This window comes from Staurois parvus, unplaced genomic scaffold, assembly GCF_062004578.1.
Source record: "Staurois parvus isolate SC_StPar_1 unplaced genomic scaffold, SC_StPar_1.0 ptg002538l, whole genome shotgun sequence".
Taxonomy (NCBI): Eukaryota; Metazoa; Chordata; class Amphibia; order Anura; family Ranidae; genus Staurois; species Staurois parvus.
This window is the reverse complement of record NW_028320334.1, coordinates 9388-31054: the sequence shown is the minus strand read 5'-3', so window position 1 is coordinate 31054 and position 21667 is coordinate 9388. Positions and strand designations below refer to the sequence as shown.

General features: G+C 48.0%; 1 protein-coding gene across 1 annotated transcript; it reads left to right on the top strand.

Annotated features, from left to right (window-relative positions):
* The first annotated feature begins 243 nt into the window (after window positions 1-243).
* On the top strand, window positions 244-20383 carry LOC149430671 (uncharacterized). The gene is made up of 6 exons (XM_089666117.1): window positions 244-438; window positions 6835-6942; window positions 10083-10222; window positions 12100-12196; window positions 16415-16539; window positions 18984-20383. Exons 1-6 carry the CDS (start codon window positions 354-356, stop codon window positions 19158-19160), a joined length of 732 nt encoding a protein of 243 aa, XP_089522243.1. The 5' UTR covers window positions 244-353; the 3' UTR covers window positions 19161-20383.
* The last annotated feature ends 1284 nt before the right edge of the window (window positions 20384-21667 follow it).

Genomic DNA, 21667 nt, shown 5'->3' with positions numbered 1-21667 from the left:
TAAAAAATAAATAAAAATCTAAATCCAGATGCCTGTCATGCTGAATTTATCAAGACTGTAAAGACACTGACCCCAAGAGCTTGCAATTCATCCTTCAACACACCTAAGTATTTAGACATGTCTGCAATAATTGCAGTGGCAAGGCATCTATAGAGTTAGGAGAAGGATGGGTCGGAGGGTGGGATTTGGCTAGTTTTGGGGGGGAGCTGTTGGGGAGGAATGAGGGATTTCGGGGAGGGACCATATAGAGCCTGCTATTAATATTGGATCTGAAATCCTGATCCCAAACTGATTGCTTTGTCCCCTCTGAGTCTCACCGAGCTTGTCTTCAGCGGACGTCTCGTCTGGTCACCATGTCCACCTCTCACAGGCTGGTTTTGGTTCTGGGTGGAGCCGGCACTGTTGGATCCGGAATTGTGAAGTGTCTCCTGGAAAAAGGTACATTTTGGGTTATTCTTCTTCTTCTGGTTAGGTGATGGAAGAAATGTGAGAATTGCCAGCAGGGGTGACCCCAGAGCTTTGTCATCACGCCATGAGCCCAACCCAACCCAACCGACTGGTGGGAAGAGGTGGCAGATCTAGAGGCAAGCTTAGATAGACGCCATAACCCTTCCTTGTCCATCCTTCCTTCATCACATAAACACTAAATGTTCAAAATAAATCATTTCACACATCTACAGACACCTACACACACCTACAGACACCTACACACATCTACAGACACCTACACACACCTACACACACCTACAGACACCTACACACATCTACACACACCTACACACATCTACAGACACCTACACACATCTACACACACCTACACACACCTACAGACACCTACAGACACCTACACACATCTACACACACCTACACACACCTACAGACACCTACACACACCTACACACACCTACAGACACCTACACACATCTACACACATCTACAGACACCTACATACATCTACAGACACCTACACACACCTACAGACACCTACACACACCTACGCACACCTACGCACACCTACAGACACCTACACACACCTACGCACACCTACAGACACCTACACACATCTACACACACCTACACACACCTACACACATCTACACACACCTACACACACCTACACACATCTACACACACCTACAGACACCTACGCACACCTACAGACACCTACGCACACCTACAGACACCTACACACATCTACACACACCTACACACACCTACACACATCTACACACACCTACACACACCTACACACATCTACACACACCTACAGACACCTACACACATCTACAGACACCTACAGACACCTACACACATCTACAGACACCTACACACATCTACACACACCTACACACACCTACAGACACCTACACACATCTACACACATCTACACACACCTACGCACATCTACACACACCTACGCACACCTACAGACACCTACACACATCTACAGACACCTACACACATCTACACACATCTACAGACACCTACACACATCTACACACACCTACACACACCTACACACACCTACAGACACCTACACACATCTACAGACACCTACACACATCTACACACACCTACACACACCTACAGACACCTACACACATCTACAGACACCTACACACATCTACACACACCTACACACACCTACACACACCTACACACACCTACAGACACCTACACACATCTACACACACCTACACACACCTACACACATCTACACACACCTACAGACACCTACACACACCTACAGACACCTACACACATCTACACACATCTACACACACCTACACACACCTACAGACACCTACACACACCTACACACACCTACACACATATACAGACACCTACACAAATCTACACACACCTACACACACCTACACACATCTACACACATCTACAGACACCTACACACATCTACACACACCTACCGACACCTACACACACCTACACACATCTACACACACCTACAGACACCTACACACATCTACAGACACCTACACACATATACAGACACCTACACACACCTACAGACACCTACACACACCTACAGACACCTACACACATCTACACACACCTACACACATCTACAGACACCTACAGACACCTACACACATCTACACACACCTACACACATCTACAGACACCTACACACATCTACACACACCTACACACACCTACAGACACCTACAGACACCTACACACACCTACACACACCTACACACATCTACAGACACCTACACACACCTACACACACCTACACACATCTACACACATCTACAGACACCTACACATACCTACACACACCTACACACATCTACACACATCTACAGACACCTACAGACACCTACAGACACCTACACACATCTACAGACACCTACACACATCTACAGACACCTACACACATCTACACACACCTACACACATTTACAGACACCTACACACATCTACACACACCTACCGACACCTACACACACCTACAGACACCTACAGACACCTACACACATATACAGACACCTACACACACCTACACACATCTACACACACCTACAGACACCTACAGACACCTACACACATCTACAGACACCTACACACATCTACAGACACCTACACACATATACAGACACCTACACACACCTACACACATCTACACACACCTACAGACACCTACAGACACCTACACACATCTACAGACACCTACACACATCTACAGACACCTACACACACCTACACACACCTACAGACACCTACACACACATACAGACACCTACACACACCTACAGACACCTACACACATATACAGACACCTACACACACCTACAGACACCTACACACACCAACACACACCTACACACATCTACACACACCTACAGACACCTACACACACCTACAGACACCTACACACATATACAGACACCTACACACACCTACACACACCTACACACATCTACAGACACCTACACACACCAACACACACCTACACACATCTACACACACCTACACACATATACAGACACCTACACACACCTACACACACCTACACACATCTACAGACACCTACACACATCTACAGACACCTACACACATCTACAGACACCTACACACACCTACACACATATACAGACACCTACACACACCTACACACACCTACACACATCTACAGACACCTACACACATCTACAGACACCTACACACATCTACAGACACCTACACACATCTACACACATCTACAGACACCTACACACATCTACAGACACCTACACACATCTACACACACCTACACACATCTACAGACACCTACACACACCTACAGACACCTACACACACCTACACACATCTACAGACACCTACACACATCTACAGACACCTACACACATCTACACACACCTACACACACCTACACACACCTACACACATCTACAGACACCTACACACACACCTACACACATCTACACACACCTACAGACACCTACACACACCTACAGATACCTACAGACACCTACACACATCTACAGACACCTACACGCATCTACAGACACCTACACACACCTACACACACCTACACACACCTACACACATCTACACACACCTACAGACACCTACACACATCTACAGACACCTACACACACCTACAGACACCTACACACACCTACAGACACCTACACACACCTACACACATCTACACACACCTACACACACCTACACACATCTACAGACACCTACACACACCTACACACACCTACAGACACCTACACACACCTACAGACACCTACACACACCTACACACATCTACAGACACCTACACACACCTACACACATCTACACACACCTACACACATCTACAGACACCTACACACACACCTACACACATCTACACACACCTACAGACACCTACACACACCTACAGACACCTACACACATCTACAGACACCTACACACATCTACAGACACCTACACACACCTACAGACACCTACACACACCTACACACATCTACACACACCTACAGACACCTACACACACCTACAGACACCTACACACACCTACAGACACCTACACACACCTACACACATCTACAGACACCTACACACATCTACACACACCTACACACATCTACAGACACCTACACACACACCTACACACATCTACACACACCTACAGACACCTACACACACCTACAGATACCTACAGACACCTACACACATCTACAGACACCTACACACATCTACAGACACCTACACACACCTACAGACACCTACACACACCTACACACATCTACACACACCTACACACATCTACACACACCTACAGACACCTACACACATCTACAGACACCTACACACACCTACAGACACCTACACACACCTACACACATCTACACACACCTACACACACCTACACACATCTACAGACACCTACACACACCTACACACACCTACAGACACCTACACACACCTACAGACACCTACACACACCTACACACATCTACACACACCTACACACATCTACACACACCTACAGACACCTACACACACCTACAGACACCTACACACACCTACACACATCTACACACACCTACACACATCTACAGACACCTACACACACACCTACACACATCTACAGACACCTACAGACACACCTACACACATCTACACACACCTACAGACACCTACAGACACCTACACACATCTACAGACACCTACACACACCTACAGACACCTACACACACCTACACACATCTACAGACACCTACACACACCTACACACATCTACACACACCTACACACATCTACAGACACCTACACACACACCTACACACATCTACACACACCTACAGATACCTACAGACACCTACACACATCTACAGACACCTACACACATCTACAGACACCTACACACACCTACAGACACCTACACACACCTACACACATCTACACACACCTACACACATCTACACACACCTACAGACACCTACACACATCTACAGACACCTACAGACACCTACACACACCTACACACATCTACACACACCTACACACACCTACACACATCTACAGACACCTACACACACCTACAGACACCTACACACACCTACACACATCTACAGACACCTGCACACACCTACACACATCTACACACACCTACAGACACCTACACACACCTACAGATACCTACAGACACCTACACACATCTACAGACACCTACACACACCTACAGACACCTACACACACCTACACACACCTACACACATCTACAGACACCTACAGATACCTACACACACCTACACACATCTACAGACACCTACAGATACCTACACACACCTACACACATCTACACACACCTACAGACATCTACACACACCTACAGACACCTACACACACCTACAGACACCTACACACACCTACAGACACCTACACACACCTACAGACACCTACAGACATCTGCAGACACCTACACACACCTACACACATCTGCACACATCTACAGACACCTACACACACCTACACACATCTACAGGCACCTACACACATCTACAGACACCTACACACACCTACACACACCTACAGACACCTACACACATCTACACACACCTACACACATCTACAGACACCTACACACATCTACACACACCTACACACATCTACAGACACCTACACACATCTACAGACACCTACACACATCTACAGACACCTACACACACCTACAGACACCTACACACACCTACAGACACCTACACACACCTACAGACACCTACACACACCTACAGACATCTACAGACACATCTACAGACACCTACACACATCTACAGACACCTACACATACCTACAAACATCTCCAGACATGTCCAGAAGAAGGCAGGTAGGAGATGTCTGGAGTTGTGTCCAGAAGAAGGCAAGTAGGAGATGTCTGGAGGAATGTCCAGAAGAAGGCAGGTAGGAGATGTCTGGAGGGATGTCCAGAAGAAGGCAGGTAGGAGATGTCTGGAGGGATGTCCAGAAGAAGGCAGGTAGGAGATGTCTGGAGTTGTGTCCAGAAGAAGGCAAGTAGGAGATGTCTGGAGTTGTGTCCAGAAAAAAGCAGGTAGGAGATGTCTGGAGTTGTGTCCAGAAGCAGGCAAGTAGGAGATGTTTGGAGTTTTGTCCAGACAAAGTCAAGTAGGAGATGTCTGGAGGAATGTCCAGAAGAAGGCATGTAGGAGATGTCTGGAGGGATGTCCAGAAGAAGGCAGGTAGGAGATGTCTTCAGTTGTGTCCAGAAGAAGGCAGGTAGGAGATGTCTGGAGGGATGTCCAGAAGAAGGCAGGTAGGAGATGTCTTGAGTTGTGTCCAGAAGAAGGCAGGTAGGAGATGTCTGGAGTGGTGTCCAGAAGAAGGCCGGGACAGACTTTCTTAGCACATAAATGGAATTCATTATACAAAAGATTTAAAATACTTTACAGGATGCAATTAGGGGGTATTTCTGCATATCTAGACCAGCATTTCTCAAACTTTTCACTCCAGGGGAACCCTCAAAGAAAAAAAACAGTTCTCAAGGAACCCCTGCTGAAACCAATTCATTGGGGGTCAGTGGGAAGAATTCTCCTTACAGTGGAGATCAGAACTTCCACCCTTGCAGACAGGTAAAGTCATGGGTGTCATGCAGCTGACTCTGCCATGTGACGTTGACCCCTATGTAGGAACCATCAGATGGGAGGTCAATCATCTACAGCTCAAAGAACCCCTAGCAACCTCTGGAGGAACTCCGAGGACAGTTGTGGATGAAAATCCAGGTGGAGGCAGTTGGAGCTGCCATAACATACATATAGTAAATTGGATCATACGTGAATTTTTGTGTCGCAGGGTTCCAGGTCGCTGTGATTTCCAGGGAAAATTCCCGTCTTGAGAAGCTGAGGAATTTTGTACCAGCACAGTACAGAGATAACCTGCACACCATGGTCGGAGATGTGGGTAAGAGATAGAGGGGGAATCGTATGTCATGTATCCTGCCTATTACCTGCTACCATGTATGTATGTATTTATGTTTGTATGTATGTTTGTACGTATGTATGTATGAGTGTTTGTATTCATGTATGTATTTATGTTTGTATGTATGTATGTATTTATATTTGTATGTATGGATGAGTGTTTGTATGCATCTATGTTTGAATGTATGTATGTATGTTTGTATATGTGTATGGTTGTATGTATGTTTGTTTGTATATATGTACAGTATGTATGTATGTTTTAATGTTTGTGTGTATGTATGTTTGTATTTGTGTATGGTTGTATGTATGTATGTTTTAATGTTTGTTTGTATGTATGTATGTATATTTGTATGTATGCTTCATTGTCTCTGCTGGAAGGCTGAATGTAATCAGCTCCATCTGGACTTGATAGCTGAAAACCTAAAGCTGGCCATACATGTGGCCATTTTCAGACATTTTCAGCCACTTTTTATCCAAAGAGAACTGCAAATACAATTGCAAGTAACCGCAAAAAAAAAAAAATGAAGCAACTTATCACCCGCAAGTTTGATTGATCAACAGAATCTGATCGATTGTGAAAATCAAACTTTGCAATATATTAATGACTTCGATACAACTTATTTTTGATCCAATCTAATTGACAGTCGGGGGAAAAGCAGCACTTTCGTAGAAAGCGATCGGATATTTTGTACGTGTTCAGTCGGGGGGTTTTGATCCCGTCTCCTTGCGGTCAGTCAAATCCAACTTTTTATGTCTTGCTTTGTTTTGTGATTTAAACAAAAAATGGAAGGAAAAGTTTGATTGCTCATCAAATTGTCACGTGTACGGCTCAGTGTCTGCAATCTCCATTCCATCCATAACGTATTACCAGAAGAGCTGCATAGACCGACCATTAGAGGTAGAAAGGGTTTCTCACTTTGAAGTATCGCTGTCTCAGCTAAACAAAATGAACTGGCGCCATTTTTTTGCCCATTGATTTCGGTTAAATATTTTCATGTATTGTTTGGAGGACTTTAGTCGACCGCAATATTTATTGAATGATTTATTGTGCATTCATTTTCACGCTAAAGAATATTTTATATGACTGAATCAGCTCTGTACTCATTGTTATATGGCGCCATTTTTTGGCGGAGACCCGGTTTTTGGCATCAGGTCGGTTTCAGGGAAAAGTTCTTGAACATTTTTCTTTAAGTTTCACAAATTGGATTTCACCTTTGAAGTGCCGGTCTGGTCACACTACAAGGACAAGTCTGCTGCTATGCATTATTGACCGCCATTTTTGGCTGAGACCCGGCTGTGCCCCCCCCCCGACATTTAATAATAACAGACGTGCTGTCTGGCATCAGGTCGGTTTCGGGGAAGATTTCTTGAACATTTTCTTTAAGTTTCACAAATTGGATTTCACCTTTGAAGTGCCGGTCTGGTCACACTACAAGGACAAGTCTGCATCTATGCTTTATTGACCGCCATTTTTGGCTGAGACCCGGCTGTGTCCCCCCCCCGACATTTAATAATACCAGACGTGCTGTCTGGCATCGGGTCGGTTTCGGGGAAGATTTCTTGAACATTTTCTTTAAGTTTCACAAATTGGATTTCACCTTTGAAGTGCCGGTCTGGTCACACTACAAGGACAAGTCTGCTGCTATGCATTATTGACCGCCATTTTTGGCTGAGACCCGGCTGTGCCCCCCCCCCCGACATTTAATAATAACAGACGTGCTGTCTGGCATCGGGTCGGTTTCGGGGAAGATTTCTTTAACATTTCCTTTAAGTTTTACAAATTGGATTTCACCTTTGAAGTGCCGGTCTGGTCGCACTACAAGGAAAGGTCTGCCGCTATGCTTTATTGACCGCCATTTTTGGCTGAGACCCGGCTGTGCCCCCCCCCCCCCTTCTCAAGATTTAATAATAACAGACGTGCTGTCTGGAATCGGGTCGGTTTGAGGGAAGATTTCTTGAACATTTTTCTTTAAGTTTTACAATAGGATTTCACTTTTGAAGTGCCGGTCTGGTCACACTACAAGGACAAGTCTGCCGCTGTGCATTATTGATCCTATTGACCGCCATTTTTGGCTGAGACCTGGCTGTGCCCCCCGAGATTTAATAATAACAGACGTGCTGTTTGGCATCGGGTCGGTTTCAGGGAAGATTTCTTTAACATTTCCTTTAAGTTTTACAAATTGGATTTCACTTTTGATGTGCTGACCTGGTCACACTACAAGGACAAGTCTGCCGCTATGCATTATTGATCTTGTTGACCACACATTGGCCAAGCTTCAACTTTCTGAGTCAGGGTGGGCACATATGGGATGATAATAGGTAAATGAAGGATGGGGGGTTAAAAAGAGAGCAAATATGAGCAATTTAAAGGAATTGTTTGTTACTAAATGCCGAAATTTCCTAAAAGACTAAATTATGGAAACATGGCAAAGCATAAACGGCCATATTGGGGTTGATGTACTAAAACTGGAGAGTGCCAGATCTGGTGCGGCTGTCCATGGGAGCCAATCAGCTTCTAACAGTTCAGTTAAGCTTTGACAATAGAACCTGGAAGCTGATTGGTTTCTATGCAGAGCTGCACCAGATTTTGCAACCTCCAGTTGGGTTGATTTACTAAAGGCCTGTGACGTTGGCGTTGCTCCAGAGCTTAGTAAATGAGGTAAAGCTTTACTTTGCAAAGAATACCCAATCACATGCAAGGAAAATTTTCAAAAACTGCAGATTGGATGATGGAAGTCAACTGAGCTCCCCCTCATTTACTAAGCTCTGGAGCAACTGCACTTGCAAGGTCTATTTGCCTTTAGTAAATCCACACCATTGCCTCTCCTCGATGAGGGATCTCAGTGTGGGCAAAACATGACCAGTTCTGATCCAACAATAATCTGTGCAGTCTGGTTTACTCTAGAACACAGGACCTAGAATTCCTTTTCGTCTAATCCCAGGTCCATGGGACAGACCTTTAGCTTCTCCACATTCCTTACCATTTTTCGATGTGTCACCACATCTGTTGGGCAGATCCGGAGGATGAAGGGTGTGCGTTGCTATGATGGGAGTTGGCTGTGCAGCAGTCGAGCCCGTGGCTGTGTCTGCCTTTCTGACCTTTTGTGTTTGGGTTGTGTGCAGGTTCGGAGGAGGGGGCGCAGAAGGCGGCAGACGCTCTCACCAGTCGCGTGGGGAAGGTGACCGATGTGGTTTCATCGCTGGGGTTCAGCTGGTGGCAGGGTGGTCCGCCCCACACACAGTCACTTCAGGAGCTGCAGAGGGTACAACAGTCTGATATAATGTGTGAAACCATTTTTGCCACCATTTTTTATTTTTTCTTCAATGAGAAATGGAATGAAATGTTAATGTTTTGGAACCAGTAGTTCCCCCAAGCAACCAGATTCCATGATCCAGCTGGTAGATTAAAACTACTTGACTGTCAAATTTGTGCAATAGAAGCCCATGAAAGTAACTTACTGTTTCATGGATATGCTGGTCCTTGTGTTGAACATCCAATGTCTTTAAGCAATTACTCACCTCCTAGGCCTCCATTTACCCCCCTCCCTAGCCAGCATACCCTCATTCTGAGCTTACAGGTAAACCATATTCACAGGGCTTTTTTCTCAGAAAATAGGTACAGGTACTCCCCACTTTAGGAGTCACCCCATGCCTCCGCCCCCTACCCACCGCCGAGTACATCCCTTGGCTCCACACCTTACCCACCTTCCAGAATCACCCTTTAAAAGAATACACAAGTATCATTTTGAGGTGATAAGTAATTTGTATGGATTTGTTAAAAATAACAAGAAAAGCAGTAGATAGATGGCTGCCTCGGGAGGAGAGCTGGGTGAAGGTCTCAGCAGGAGGGTGAAGGTCTAAGCGGGAGGAGAGTTGGGTGAAGGTCTCAGCTGGAGGAGAGCTGGGTGAAGGTATCAGAGGGAGGAGGAGAGCTGAGTGAAGGTCTCAGCGGGAGGAGAGCTGGGTGAAGGTGAAAGTGGGAGGAGAGCTGGGTTAAGGTCTCAGCAGGAGGAGAGCTGGGTGAAGGTCTCAGCAGGAGGAGAGCTGGGTGAAGGTTTTAGAGGGAGGAGGAGAGTTGGGTGAAGGTTTTAGAGGGAGGAGGAGAGTTGGGTGAAGGTTTTAGAGGGAGGAGGAGAGCTGGTGAAGGTGAAAGCGGGAGGAGAGCTGAGTGAAGGTCTCAGCAGGAGGAGAGCTGGGTGAAGGTCTCAGCAGGAGGAGAGCTGGGTGAAGGTTTTAGAGGGAGGAGGAGAGCTGGGTGAAGGTCTCGTCGGGAGGAAAGCTGGGTGAAGGTATCAGAGGGAGGAGAGCTGGGTGAAGGTATCAGAGGGAGGAGAGCTGGGTGAAGGTATCAGAGGGAGGAGAGTTGGGTGAAGTTATCCGAGGGAGGAGAGCTGGGTGAAGGTATCAGAGGGAGGAGAGTTGGGTGAAGTTATCCGAGGGAGGAGAGCTGGGTGAAGGTATCAGAGGGAGGAGAGCTGGGTGAAGGTATCAGAGGGAGGAGAGTTGGGTGAAGTTATCCGAGGGAGGAGAGCTGGGTGAAGGTATCAGAGGGAGGGATACTAGCCTATTAGCCTTTCCAATGCTCCCCTATTGCTCCAGCCACTTGTAGAGGGGAAGCAGGTCATTAATCCTGCTTCAGCTCCAATACTGGGGGTTTAGATCGATAGCTGCCTCATGCAGAAAAAGAAAGCTGAGTGAAGAGAGCTGGGTGAAGGTCTCATTAGGGGGAGAGATGGGTGAAGGTCTCATTAGGGGGAGAGATGGGTGAAGGTCTCATTAGGGGGAGAGATGGGTGAAGGTCTCATTAGGGGGAGAGATGGGTGAAGGTTTTAGAGGGAGGAGGAGAGCTGGGTGAGGGTCTCATCAGGAGGAGAGCTAGGTGAAGGTATCAGAGGGAGGATTGCTGGGTGAAGGTATCAGAGGGAGGATTGCTGGGTGAAGATCTCAGCGGGAAGAGAGCTGGGTGAAGGTCTCAGCGGGAAGAGAGCTGGGTGAAGGTCTCAGCGGGAAGAGAGCTGGGTGAAGGTCTCAGCAGAAGGAGAGGATCCCCTAACGAGAGAACCTGTCCCTCTGCCATGGATGGTTTTGTTACTCAGGAACATGTCAGGTGCTGATGTCTTTCCTTTCTCCTTCTCTATAGGTGCTGGACACTCTCCTCCTCAGCACATTCACCTCCTGGAAGGCCTTCTTCCCACTGGTGAAGGACAATCCCAATGGAACCTACACATTCATCACAGGTAGGTTCTCCTGTGAGAAGGGGGGTGCAGGTTCTAAAAGGGACAATTGGGAGTAATGCTAAGAGGCCAATCACAAGGTCCAAGCTTTATCGCAGTCTTAGAATTCTGGGGCCATTTTATACAAACTGATATGAGATGTCTGTACTCCTAATAATGACGGGAAGAGAAAGGGGGGAGTCTCCTCCTTCCACCTCTGTCCAGAGTCTGATGGTCAGTTATGTCCTGTCTGCTGTAAGCCCATCACTACGCGACCTGCGATCTGTGACCTGCAACCTGTCCTCCTATCACCCACCTGTCCCAATGTCGGCCGCTTTGTCCTGACCTGGCTGGAGGGATGGGATTTACATACAGAACTTCACCTGAGCAACACAAACCAGAGATACTATTTACAGGCATTCATTTCTAATATTCAAAGTAAACTCCCCCATCCATCTATCCCATCCTTGTGTCCATCCATCCATGTCTCCACCCATCCATGTGTCCATCCATCCATCCATGTCACCATCCATCTATCCAGGTCTCCATCCATCCATTAATGTCTCCATCCATCCATGTCTCCATCCATCCATCCATGTCTCCATCCATCTGTCCATGTCTCCATCCATCCATCCATGTCTCCATCCATCTATCCATGTCTCCATCCATCTATCCATGTCTCCATCCATCCATCCATGTCTCCATCCATCTATCCATGTCTCCATCCATCCATCCATGTCTCCATCCATCTGTCCATGTCTCCATCCATCTATCCATGTCTCCATCCATCCATCCATGTTTCCATCCATCCATCTATCCACTCACCCAAGTCTCCATCCATCCACATCCATCCATGTCTCCATCCATCCATCCATGTATTCATCCATGTACCCATGTCTCCATCCATCCATCCATGTCTCCATCCATCTATTCATGTCTCCATCCATCTATCCATGTCTCCATCCATCTATTCATGTCTCCATCCATCCATCCATGTTTCCATCCATCCATCTATCCACCCACCCAAGTCTCCATCCATCCACATCCATCCATGTCTCCATCCATCCATCCATCCATCCATGTATTCATCCATGTACCCATGTCTCCATCCATCCATCCATCCATGTCTCCATCCATCTATTCATGTCTCCATCCATCTATCCATGTCTCCATCCATCCATCCATGTCTCCATCCATCTATTCATGTCTCCATCCATCCATCCATGTTTCCATCCATCCATCTATCCACCCACCCAAGTCTCCATCCATCCACATCCATCCATGTCTCCATCCATCCATCCATGTCTCCATCCATGTCTCCATTCACCCATCCATGTCTCCATCCACCCATCCATGTCTCCATCCACCCATCCATGTCTCCATCCATCCATCCATGTCTCCATCCATGTCTCCAGCCATCCATCCATGTCTCCATCCACCCATCCATGTCTCCATCCACCCATCCATGTCTCCATCCATCCATCCATGTCTCCAGCCATCCATCCATGTCTCCATCCACCCATCCATGTCTCCATCCACCCATCCATGTCTCCATCCATCCATCCATGTCTCCATCCACCCATCCATGTCTCCATCCATCCATCCATGTCTCCAGCCATCCATCCATGTCTCCATCCATCCATCCATGTCTCCATCCATCCATCCAATGCGTACAATGAGGCATTGCATACTAGCACATTATGAAGGACTTACCTTATAACAAAGCCCTCCGGTGACGCTCTGTCACCACTGCAAAGGCTTCCATCTTCACCCGATCTTCCTTCACGAACTGCTGACCGGCCTAGCCGCGATGACGTCACCCTGAGACATGCGCCGGCTCTGGTAAAGAGCGAAGGTCTGCACGGCGCGGGTCTCGCAGATATTCATGTCACCTCCGGGTACACTTTGTTATAGGCTCACCTGAAATAAAGAGTTGACTACGGCTGCAAACCGATAAATGGCCGACACTCGTGGGGGTGTCTTGTGAAGCAGCTCACAGAACAAAACATATATATTGTCCAATCTTTAAGAAAAACTGCAGCGCTAGGAGTGAGACCAAAACTTCCACCATCCCCCATCCAGAACAAAAGGGACTAGAACCCAGTGACCCCCCCAATATCATGACCTGGTTCCAGTAAACACCAAAACGGGACCGCCACCAAAAAACCTCCAGGATAAAACTCAGCAGATTGCAAGGATTGCCCCTGATGACGTCCCATAGGATGAAACGCGTAGGCTGGAGCTAGAGCGTGATGACGTCATAGCTGTCAGCCTATGATCTGGCAGTGTTTCTATTTGAGTTTAGGCTGAGATTCCCTTCATTTCGCTGTATGTTGGAGCGTAGTCACCCTCTCTTGGGGCGTACCATGGGATGTGTAGTGTGCAGAGCCGTGTCACCTGACTACCACTAAGGTGCACTGCTTGTTCCAAATAAATGGTAGAGAGGGGGAAAAGGAGAGGTTTGGGCGGGGCCAGATTTAGAGCTCAGGGGGGCCCAGAGCACCTCAGGTTCGGGGGGGGGGCCCTAATACAAAAAGTTGGTTTATATTCTCAATGACAGTCACACATTTTTTGAAAATGCATTTACACCTCATCCTGAGGTCATGCGTGTGCACACGCATGCAGTCATAGCGCCCTGGGTGTGGTTCACTTGAGCCACCAATATTCATTTTTAAATGGGATACAATATACCAGCCCAGAGGAGAGCTTTGTTCAGCGGGAACGCGGGAGGGGGGGGGGGGGTGCGTAGTTCAGGCACCTGAATGTATGTAATAACAAGGGGTGCTGGGATGTGCTGGAGGATCTATTGCCGCTGGCTGCTGGGAGTCACTGAAGGGAATCTATTTTTGTGTGGTCTATGGTTGCTGGAAAGGTCTGTTGTTGCTGGTGGGGTATATATTGTTGATGGGGGATCAATTGTGTCTGGAAGGGATCTACTGTTGGGGGAGGGGTCTTTTGTCAAGTGTTGCTGGCTGCTTGAAAATCTATTGATGCTGGCTGCTGGGAGATCTGTTGTAGCTGCTGGGGGTCTATTGTTTTTTTCGGTGGTATTTTGTTTTGGGGGTCCATTGTTGCTGGAAGAATCTGTTGTTGTTGGGGGGGGGGGGCTATTGTTGGTTGGGGGCAATTGTTGCTGAAAGGGATCTACTGTTGAGGGAGGAGTCTAATGTTGTTGGAGTCCATTGTTGCTGAAGGGGATCTACTGTTGAGGTAGGAGGTCTTTTGTCAATTTTTGCTGGTTGCTGGAGAATCTGATGCTTGCTGCTGGGGAGATCTGCTGTAGCTGCTGGGAGGGTCTATGGCTGCTGGGGGGGGTCTATGGCTGCTGGGGTGGTATTTTGTTTTGGGGGTCCATTGTTGCTGGAGGAATCTATTGTTGCTGAAAGGCATCTACTGTTGAGGGAGCGGTCTAACGTTGAGGGAGGGGTCTAATGTTGAGGGAGGGGTCTAATGTTGCTGGCTGCTGGGAAATCTGTTGCTGCTGCCAGGGGTCTATTGTTGCTGAATTAGCACGATTTCACAGCCGCAGCAGTGTGAACCGGGGCTAAAAAGCTTTCCTGTAGTCCTGCGATAGGTTTTCTATTGGTTGTCAGGCCGAATCTCACCCAGAAATCGGAGGAGGGCGTGCGGGGAGGGAGCGGGCGATCGATAAGGTCTTTATACTCACCTGTAGCCATGGTTACCAACAATCCAGCCCTGACTTCTCCTCTTCTGTTTACTTCCTGTTTGGGGTCCTTCTTCAGATGTCCACATCACTGCCTGCCTGACACTTCCTATTATATGGTCTGGGGGGATCTTGGGTGGGGGGGGGGAAACATTATTGGTATGAGGTGGGGGGTGTCATAAAAATAGATTTTTCCCGGAGTGGGACCCTCATATAGAACTAAACCCCCTCCTGTCCTTTACAGCCCAGGAAGCCGCCATCTTTGACCTGGCGTTGCCATGGCGCTGTGGCTTTTGCTGAGTAAAGCTGGGAGATCGCCATCTCTGGCCCGTTTTGGAAATGCTCGTTGCCCTGCCGTCATCCCTGACTTCTGTACTCACCGAATTACTGACCTGGAACAAGCATGCGGGCAGTGAAGTCAGAGTTCTTCATTTGCTTTCTTGTTCTAAGGAGAGTTTGAAGCCATTAGATCAGCTTGAAAGCCAGGCAATCAGCATTTTCAGAAGACGCTCATAGTTCTGTATTTTGCACGGCATTGCTCAGGCTTTACATGGTGTCCTTGTGTCTCCCTCCTACAGGTGGCGCCGGTGAGCGCCTGCTGATGCCCGGTACAGGATTCCTGACTTTAGGCGCGGCGGGGGCGTTGGCCTTCTCCCAGGTGGTGCGGGAGGAGTATCCGGATGTTCCCTGCAAACTAAACGAGGTTTGTAACACATTGCTCCTTCACACAGCGGCTGGGGGGGGGGGGCTGTAAGATTAGGCAACTGACCCACAGTTTTACCTCCCCCTGTCCACCCAAATGCTAACAAAACCCCCAATTCTTTGGGGTCAATGGGAAACACACCCCTTTCATTGGTGGCCAGTGGAAAGCATGCTCCCCTTACCTTGGTAACCAGTGGAAAGCATGCTCCCCTTACCTTGGTAACCAGTGGAAAGCATGCTCCCCTTACATTGATGGTCAGTGGAAAGCATGCTCCCCTTACATTGGTGGCTAATGGAAAGCATGCTCCCCTTACATTGGTGGTCAGTGGAAAGCATGCTCCCCTTACATTGGTGGTCAGTGGAAAGCATGCTCCCCTTACATTGGTGGTCAGTGGAAAGCATGCTCCCCTTACATTGGTGGTCAGTGGAAAGCATGCTCCCCTTACATTGATGGCCAGTGGAAAGCATGCTCCCCTTACATTGGTGGCCATTAATATTACAATTGTCCTTTTATGGTAACAAGGGGCGTTACATAGGCGGGCTCATCTCTAATCAGGACTTGAAGGGATGCAAACGTAATGAAAACGTTATTAGCATCGTGTGTGCAGGAGCGCCGTGTGCAGGATTACCGTGTGCAGGAATGCCGTGTGCAACAATGCCATGTGCAAGAGCGCCGTATGCAGGAATACCATGTGCAGGAGCGCCGTGTGCAGGAGCGCCGTGTGCAGGATTACCGTGTGCAGGAATGCCATGTGCAGGAGCGCTGTGTGCAGGAATACCATTTGCAGGAGCGCCGTGTGCAGGATTACCGTGTGCAGGAATGCCATGTGCAGGAGTGCTGTGTGCATGAATGCCGTGTACAGGAGCGCTGTGTGCAGGAATACCATGTGCAAGAGCGTCGTGCGCAGAATTAACGTGTGCAGGAGCCCCGTGTACAGGAATACTGTGTGCAAGAGCACCATGTGCAGGAGCGCCGTGTGCAAGAATGCCATGCGCAGGAGCGCCGTGTACAGTTCCTTTCAAGGTTCCTGCCTGTAGGTAGGCCTCTTCCCCCTGGGCCCCCTCCCAGGCTCTTACAGCTCTTCCTCACACTCCTCCATCTTCCACCTGAACTCTCAGCCACACTTAATGGTTGTCCTGGCCCCATGCCAAGGTTTCTACTTGGGGATTGGGCAGAGTCCTCTAAGTGTGCAGACCAGCTCCTCCTCACCCCCACCCATTGCTTCTAGAACTTTCTCCAATTTTCTAGAGCAGGGGTAGGTATCAGGGAACTGACCTGCAGAGCCTCCCAGCCCTGACCTAAAATAACCCTCTGACTCAGTCCAGGCTGCCATTCAGCCTTTCTAGCTGAAAAGACCTAGCTAGCTCCCCCTAGCTACCTAGGAGGGTGCTACAGTTAGAGTGATGCTTTCCACACTCCTGTCTTCTGCCCACAGCCTCTAGGTGGGGTTGATGTCACTTTCCTTCCGGCGAGATGCTGGGGAATACAGAGGAGCCGAAATCTTAGGAGAAGACACTCTCGCAATGGATTGAGGTGCCTTTTCAGGAGACTTCACCTGCTCTGTATTCCCCATGACCAGAGAGCCCCCACCCAGCAATGCTGCAGAGGGGGGTAAGTTTAGTGACAACATAAACAAGTGTAACTATGTGGTGTCACTGATGAATATTGAGTACTAATATATCCCTAGTCATCCCAATAATTTCAACAGCATCCAGTATACATGAGACTTTAAATACACCTTCCTGGGAGGAGCCGCAAAACATATGATTGCCACAGAAAATTAGTTAAAATATTACAATTTTATTAAATATAATATTCTATAAAAAAAAGGTTCCCCCGGCGTATCCAGGGGGACGGGAAAAAAAGGCCGCAGGTGAGGAGGAGAAGTCCCCTTCTTGCAAGTCCCCAAATTGCCAGGAAATACCGGTGGTCCCAGAACCCAAGAACCGCCAGTAACAGATGCAGCTGTCGGGCCAGGAATGACACCACCGGAAATGACATCAGTCACAACAGGAAGTCACGGTCAATTTCTCGCCAGGCGCCATAGAACCAAAGTGAGATTAAATCAGACTTTGCACATCTAGCGTTCGATGTTCCCGTATTGTACATATATGTTGTCGTTAATATAAGGATCCTGTCCCCGGACACGTTGGGGAAATCTCATTTTTGGGAATATTTAATAAGAGTGTCATATTATATTTGGTATTTTCTTTGGCAATCCTGTATTTCGGCTCTTCCCAGGCGCTGGTGTGTAAAGTCCCATGTCTACTGGATGCCGTTTCAGGTAAGTCAAATTTAGCTTTTTTTATTTAAAGATACATTGTGCACCAAGCAACAGGGGGTGATTCTTAGGGAGGGGCCAGAAAGGTTGGCGTGGTACTGTATGGTCTGCATGAAAGTCGATTTGGCTTCTGTCAGAGACTGAGAATTTCTATTATTTGCAGGTGAAGATCAACATGGGAGTGGCCCTTCCAGAACGCCTCGGACCCGGCTACGTGAGCCACCTGGAGGTGGGAGAGGCAGTTGCCTCGCTGGTGGAGAAAAGACGAGTGTCACATACTGTGTTGTGCGCCAATTCCACCACTGACCTCAAGACTCTTAGCTTAGAAGGCAAGCTGTGAGCACCGGGACACTTCTCCACCTACCGCCTGATTCCCGGTGTACTGTGACCACCCATCCACTGCTACCTTCTCAATAATTTCATCACTCAGCATCCTGCCCAGATCACAGAGGGCCCCACACAAGCCACCACCCTCCATCTGCTTCAGACCGCCATTGTTCAGCATCACTCAACATTGTACTGAAATATCCCACGAAAAGTAAGTATATAGCAAGATACCAAGAGCTTCACGTTGTCCATCACCACCTTGCAGTGGATGGAGAAACCCTACGCAAGTGGATTATGAAAGATGACATTTGGAACATACCATTCTGTTGAAGGAGACAGGAGGACGGACTGTACTTTGTACGAGTTTTTGAACAGGGGAGGGTATCTCCTAAAGCATTGTTGTTCACCCACCAGCAACTTCTATGCATTCCTTGTCTTAAAAGGGCTGTCCACATTTTACTAAAGGTTGACAGTTGTGTCCGATCCAGAAAGGAAGTGGCGGCATCTACTCCCTCCACCGTTGCTGACCGTAGCAGTGGAACAGCTATGCCTTGGCACCCAAGGTGTGGGAAGTGAGTCACCTGACTTTCCTCCTAGATCTTGGCCATGTGTGTTTGCCATCGTACAACTTATTGTTTTCTAATGGGGTGCAGTGGCATACCAAGAGGGATATTTACTAAAACTGGTCTGCATGGAGCCAATCAGCTTGTAACTTCAGCTTTGACAATAAAAACTGGAAGCTGATTGGTTACAATGCACAGCTGCACCAGTTCTAGTAAACTTTCTGTTCACTTTTAGACTTTAGTGTCAGACGGGAAGTGTATTGGAGCCATCAGAGGAGAGAGAACAGAGGGAGAGCAGAGATGTATTCTATCCTAGTTGGGAGACCTGATGGTGCCCAAGGTCTGGAGATCCATTGGTTACCCTGGAGGTCACATCTGGAACAGTGACCCACCTAATGTGCTAACTGGGAGTGGAAATCCCTCTGCTTTACTCTGGATCAAGAGCCAATGTCATTTATTGCACTATATTGGACAACTTTTGTTACAAACGCCCACATTTATCTCATGGCCCTAGTGTTCGGAATTTTTAAAATTGAAGAGATGGTTGAAGCCGCCCCCCCAGTACAATATAACCTCTGACAGCTCCCAGTCTGGACCTTCTCCTTGCCTCCCATTTTATCTCGGTGGACCTAATCTGTGCAAATTAAAGAATAAAAATCTAATAAAAAAACAATGCTGTCTGTATGAGAGAGTACAAGCTTGGATAACCCGCTGCCCCCTGAGCAGTGCCGGATTACCAGACAGGCAGAGTAGGCACCGGCCTATGGGCCCCACACCGTTTAAGGGCTTTGTGAGAACAGATCAACGTACTATTGATCAGGGGTGGACTGACAACTCATGGGGCCCCCGGGCAATAGGGGATCATGGGGCCCATGTCCTCGCCCCGACTCAAACCACACCCAAAAAAAGCCTATGAGAGGTACCAGGGGCATCTCATGGGGCCCCCCTACTAAATGGTGAGTCCGCCCCTGCTATTGATGTGATCTTGAAAGAAATGGCAATGAAACTTTCTTAAATTATTTAGATAGAAAAAAATGAATCAACTGAAACAAAAACTTTCCACTAAAGACTGTAGAGAAGATCCTGTATGAATGTAATGCACCCAAATCACAACCTCCAGTCCATAAAGCAGAGACATCGGCTTCACATTGTCGTTTGTCTCTTAGAATCTCATCTTTCAGCCGTCAGTTATGTTGGTGCAATCTCCGTCGGTGCAATGTACAGGAGTGATGATGTACACAGGGCGTGGATAAGGGGGTACCACCAGGGCTCCTGTACGGGCCCCAAGCCTTCCCCCACTCTCCCTCCTGAAGGATCCTATTGTGCATTTGCCACTCTTGGTGGGAAGGAGAGGAGGGAAGCTGGAAGTACTGCGGTGGGGGCCTGAGCAGCAGGGGAAATGTATGGTGCACAGGGAGGGTGATGGGTGCGGCAGGGGGGGGGGGGCAATTCCTGGAACCGATCCCCTGTATGGTTCTCTCTGCTGCAGCTGTAAGCCAGCTTCTTCTCCTCTCCCCCCCCGCTGGCTTTCAGCTGCTGCAGAGAGCCCTACAGGGGATTGGTTCCAGTAATTGCCCCCCCCCCCGCCGCACCCATCACCCTCCCTGTGCACCATACGTTTCCCCCTGATGCCAGGCCCCCACCGCAGTACTTCCGGCTTGCCTCCTCTCCTTCCCACCGAGAGTTGCAAACATACAATAGGATCCTTCAGGAGGGAGAGTGGAGGACGGGTCTGGCAAATATGTCACATTTACCAGCCTCTTCCTTACCTGAATGAACACAATGAGTGATTGGTACTGATCACTGTGTTCACTCATAATTGAAGCATAGCAAACTTTTTTTTTTTTGGGGGGGGGGTACTGTCAGGTTGGCTGTATGGGGCCCTGTGGTTTCTAACAGCAGCCCAGAATGTACAGGAGTCAACAGTCAGTTGTATTCTGACCCTACCGTCTGACTG

What these genes read in the sequence shown, in the direction of transcription:
- LOC149430671 (XM_089666117.1), top strand. Translation starts at nt 354, where the DNA reads ATGTCCACCTCTCACAGGCTGGTTTTGGTTCTGGGTGGAGCCGGCACT. An exon ending in CACTTCAGGAGCTGCAGAGG is followed by an intron (nt 10,223 to 12,099) that starts GTACAACAGTCT and finishes CCTTCTCTATAG; the next exon opens with GTGCTGGACACTCTCCTCCT. An exon ending in TTCCCTGCAAACTAAACGAG is followed by an intron (nt 16,540 to 18,983) that starts GTTTGTAACACA and finishes TATTATTTGCAG; the next exon opens with GTGAAGATCAACATGGGAGT.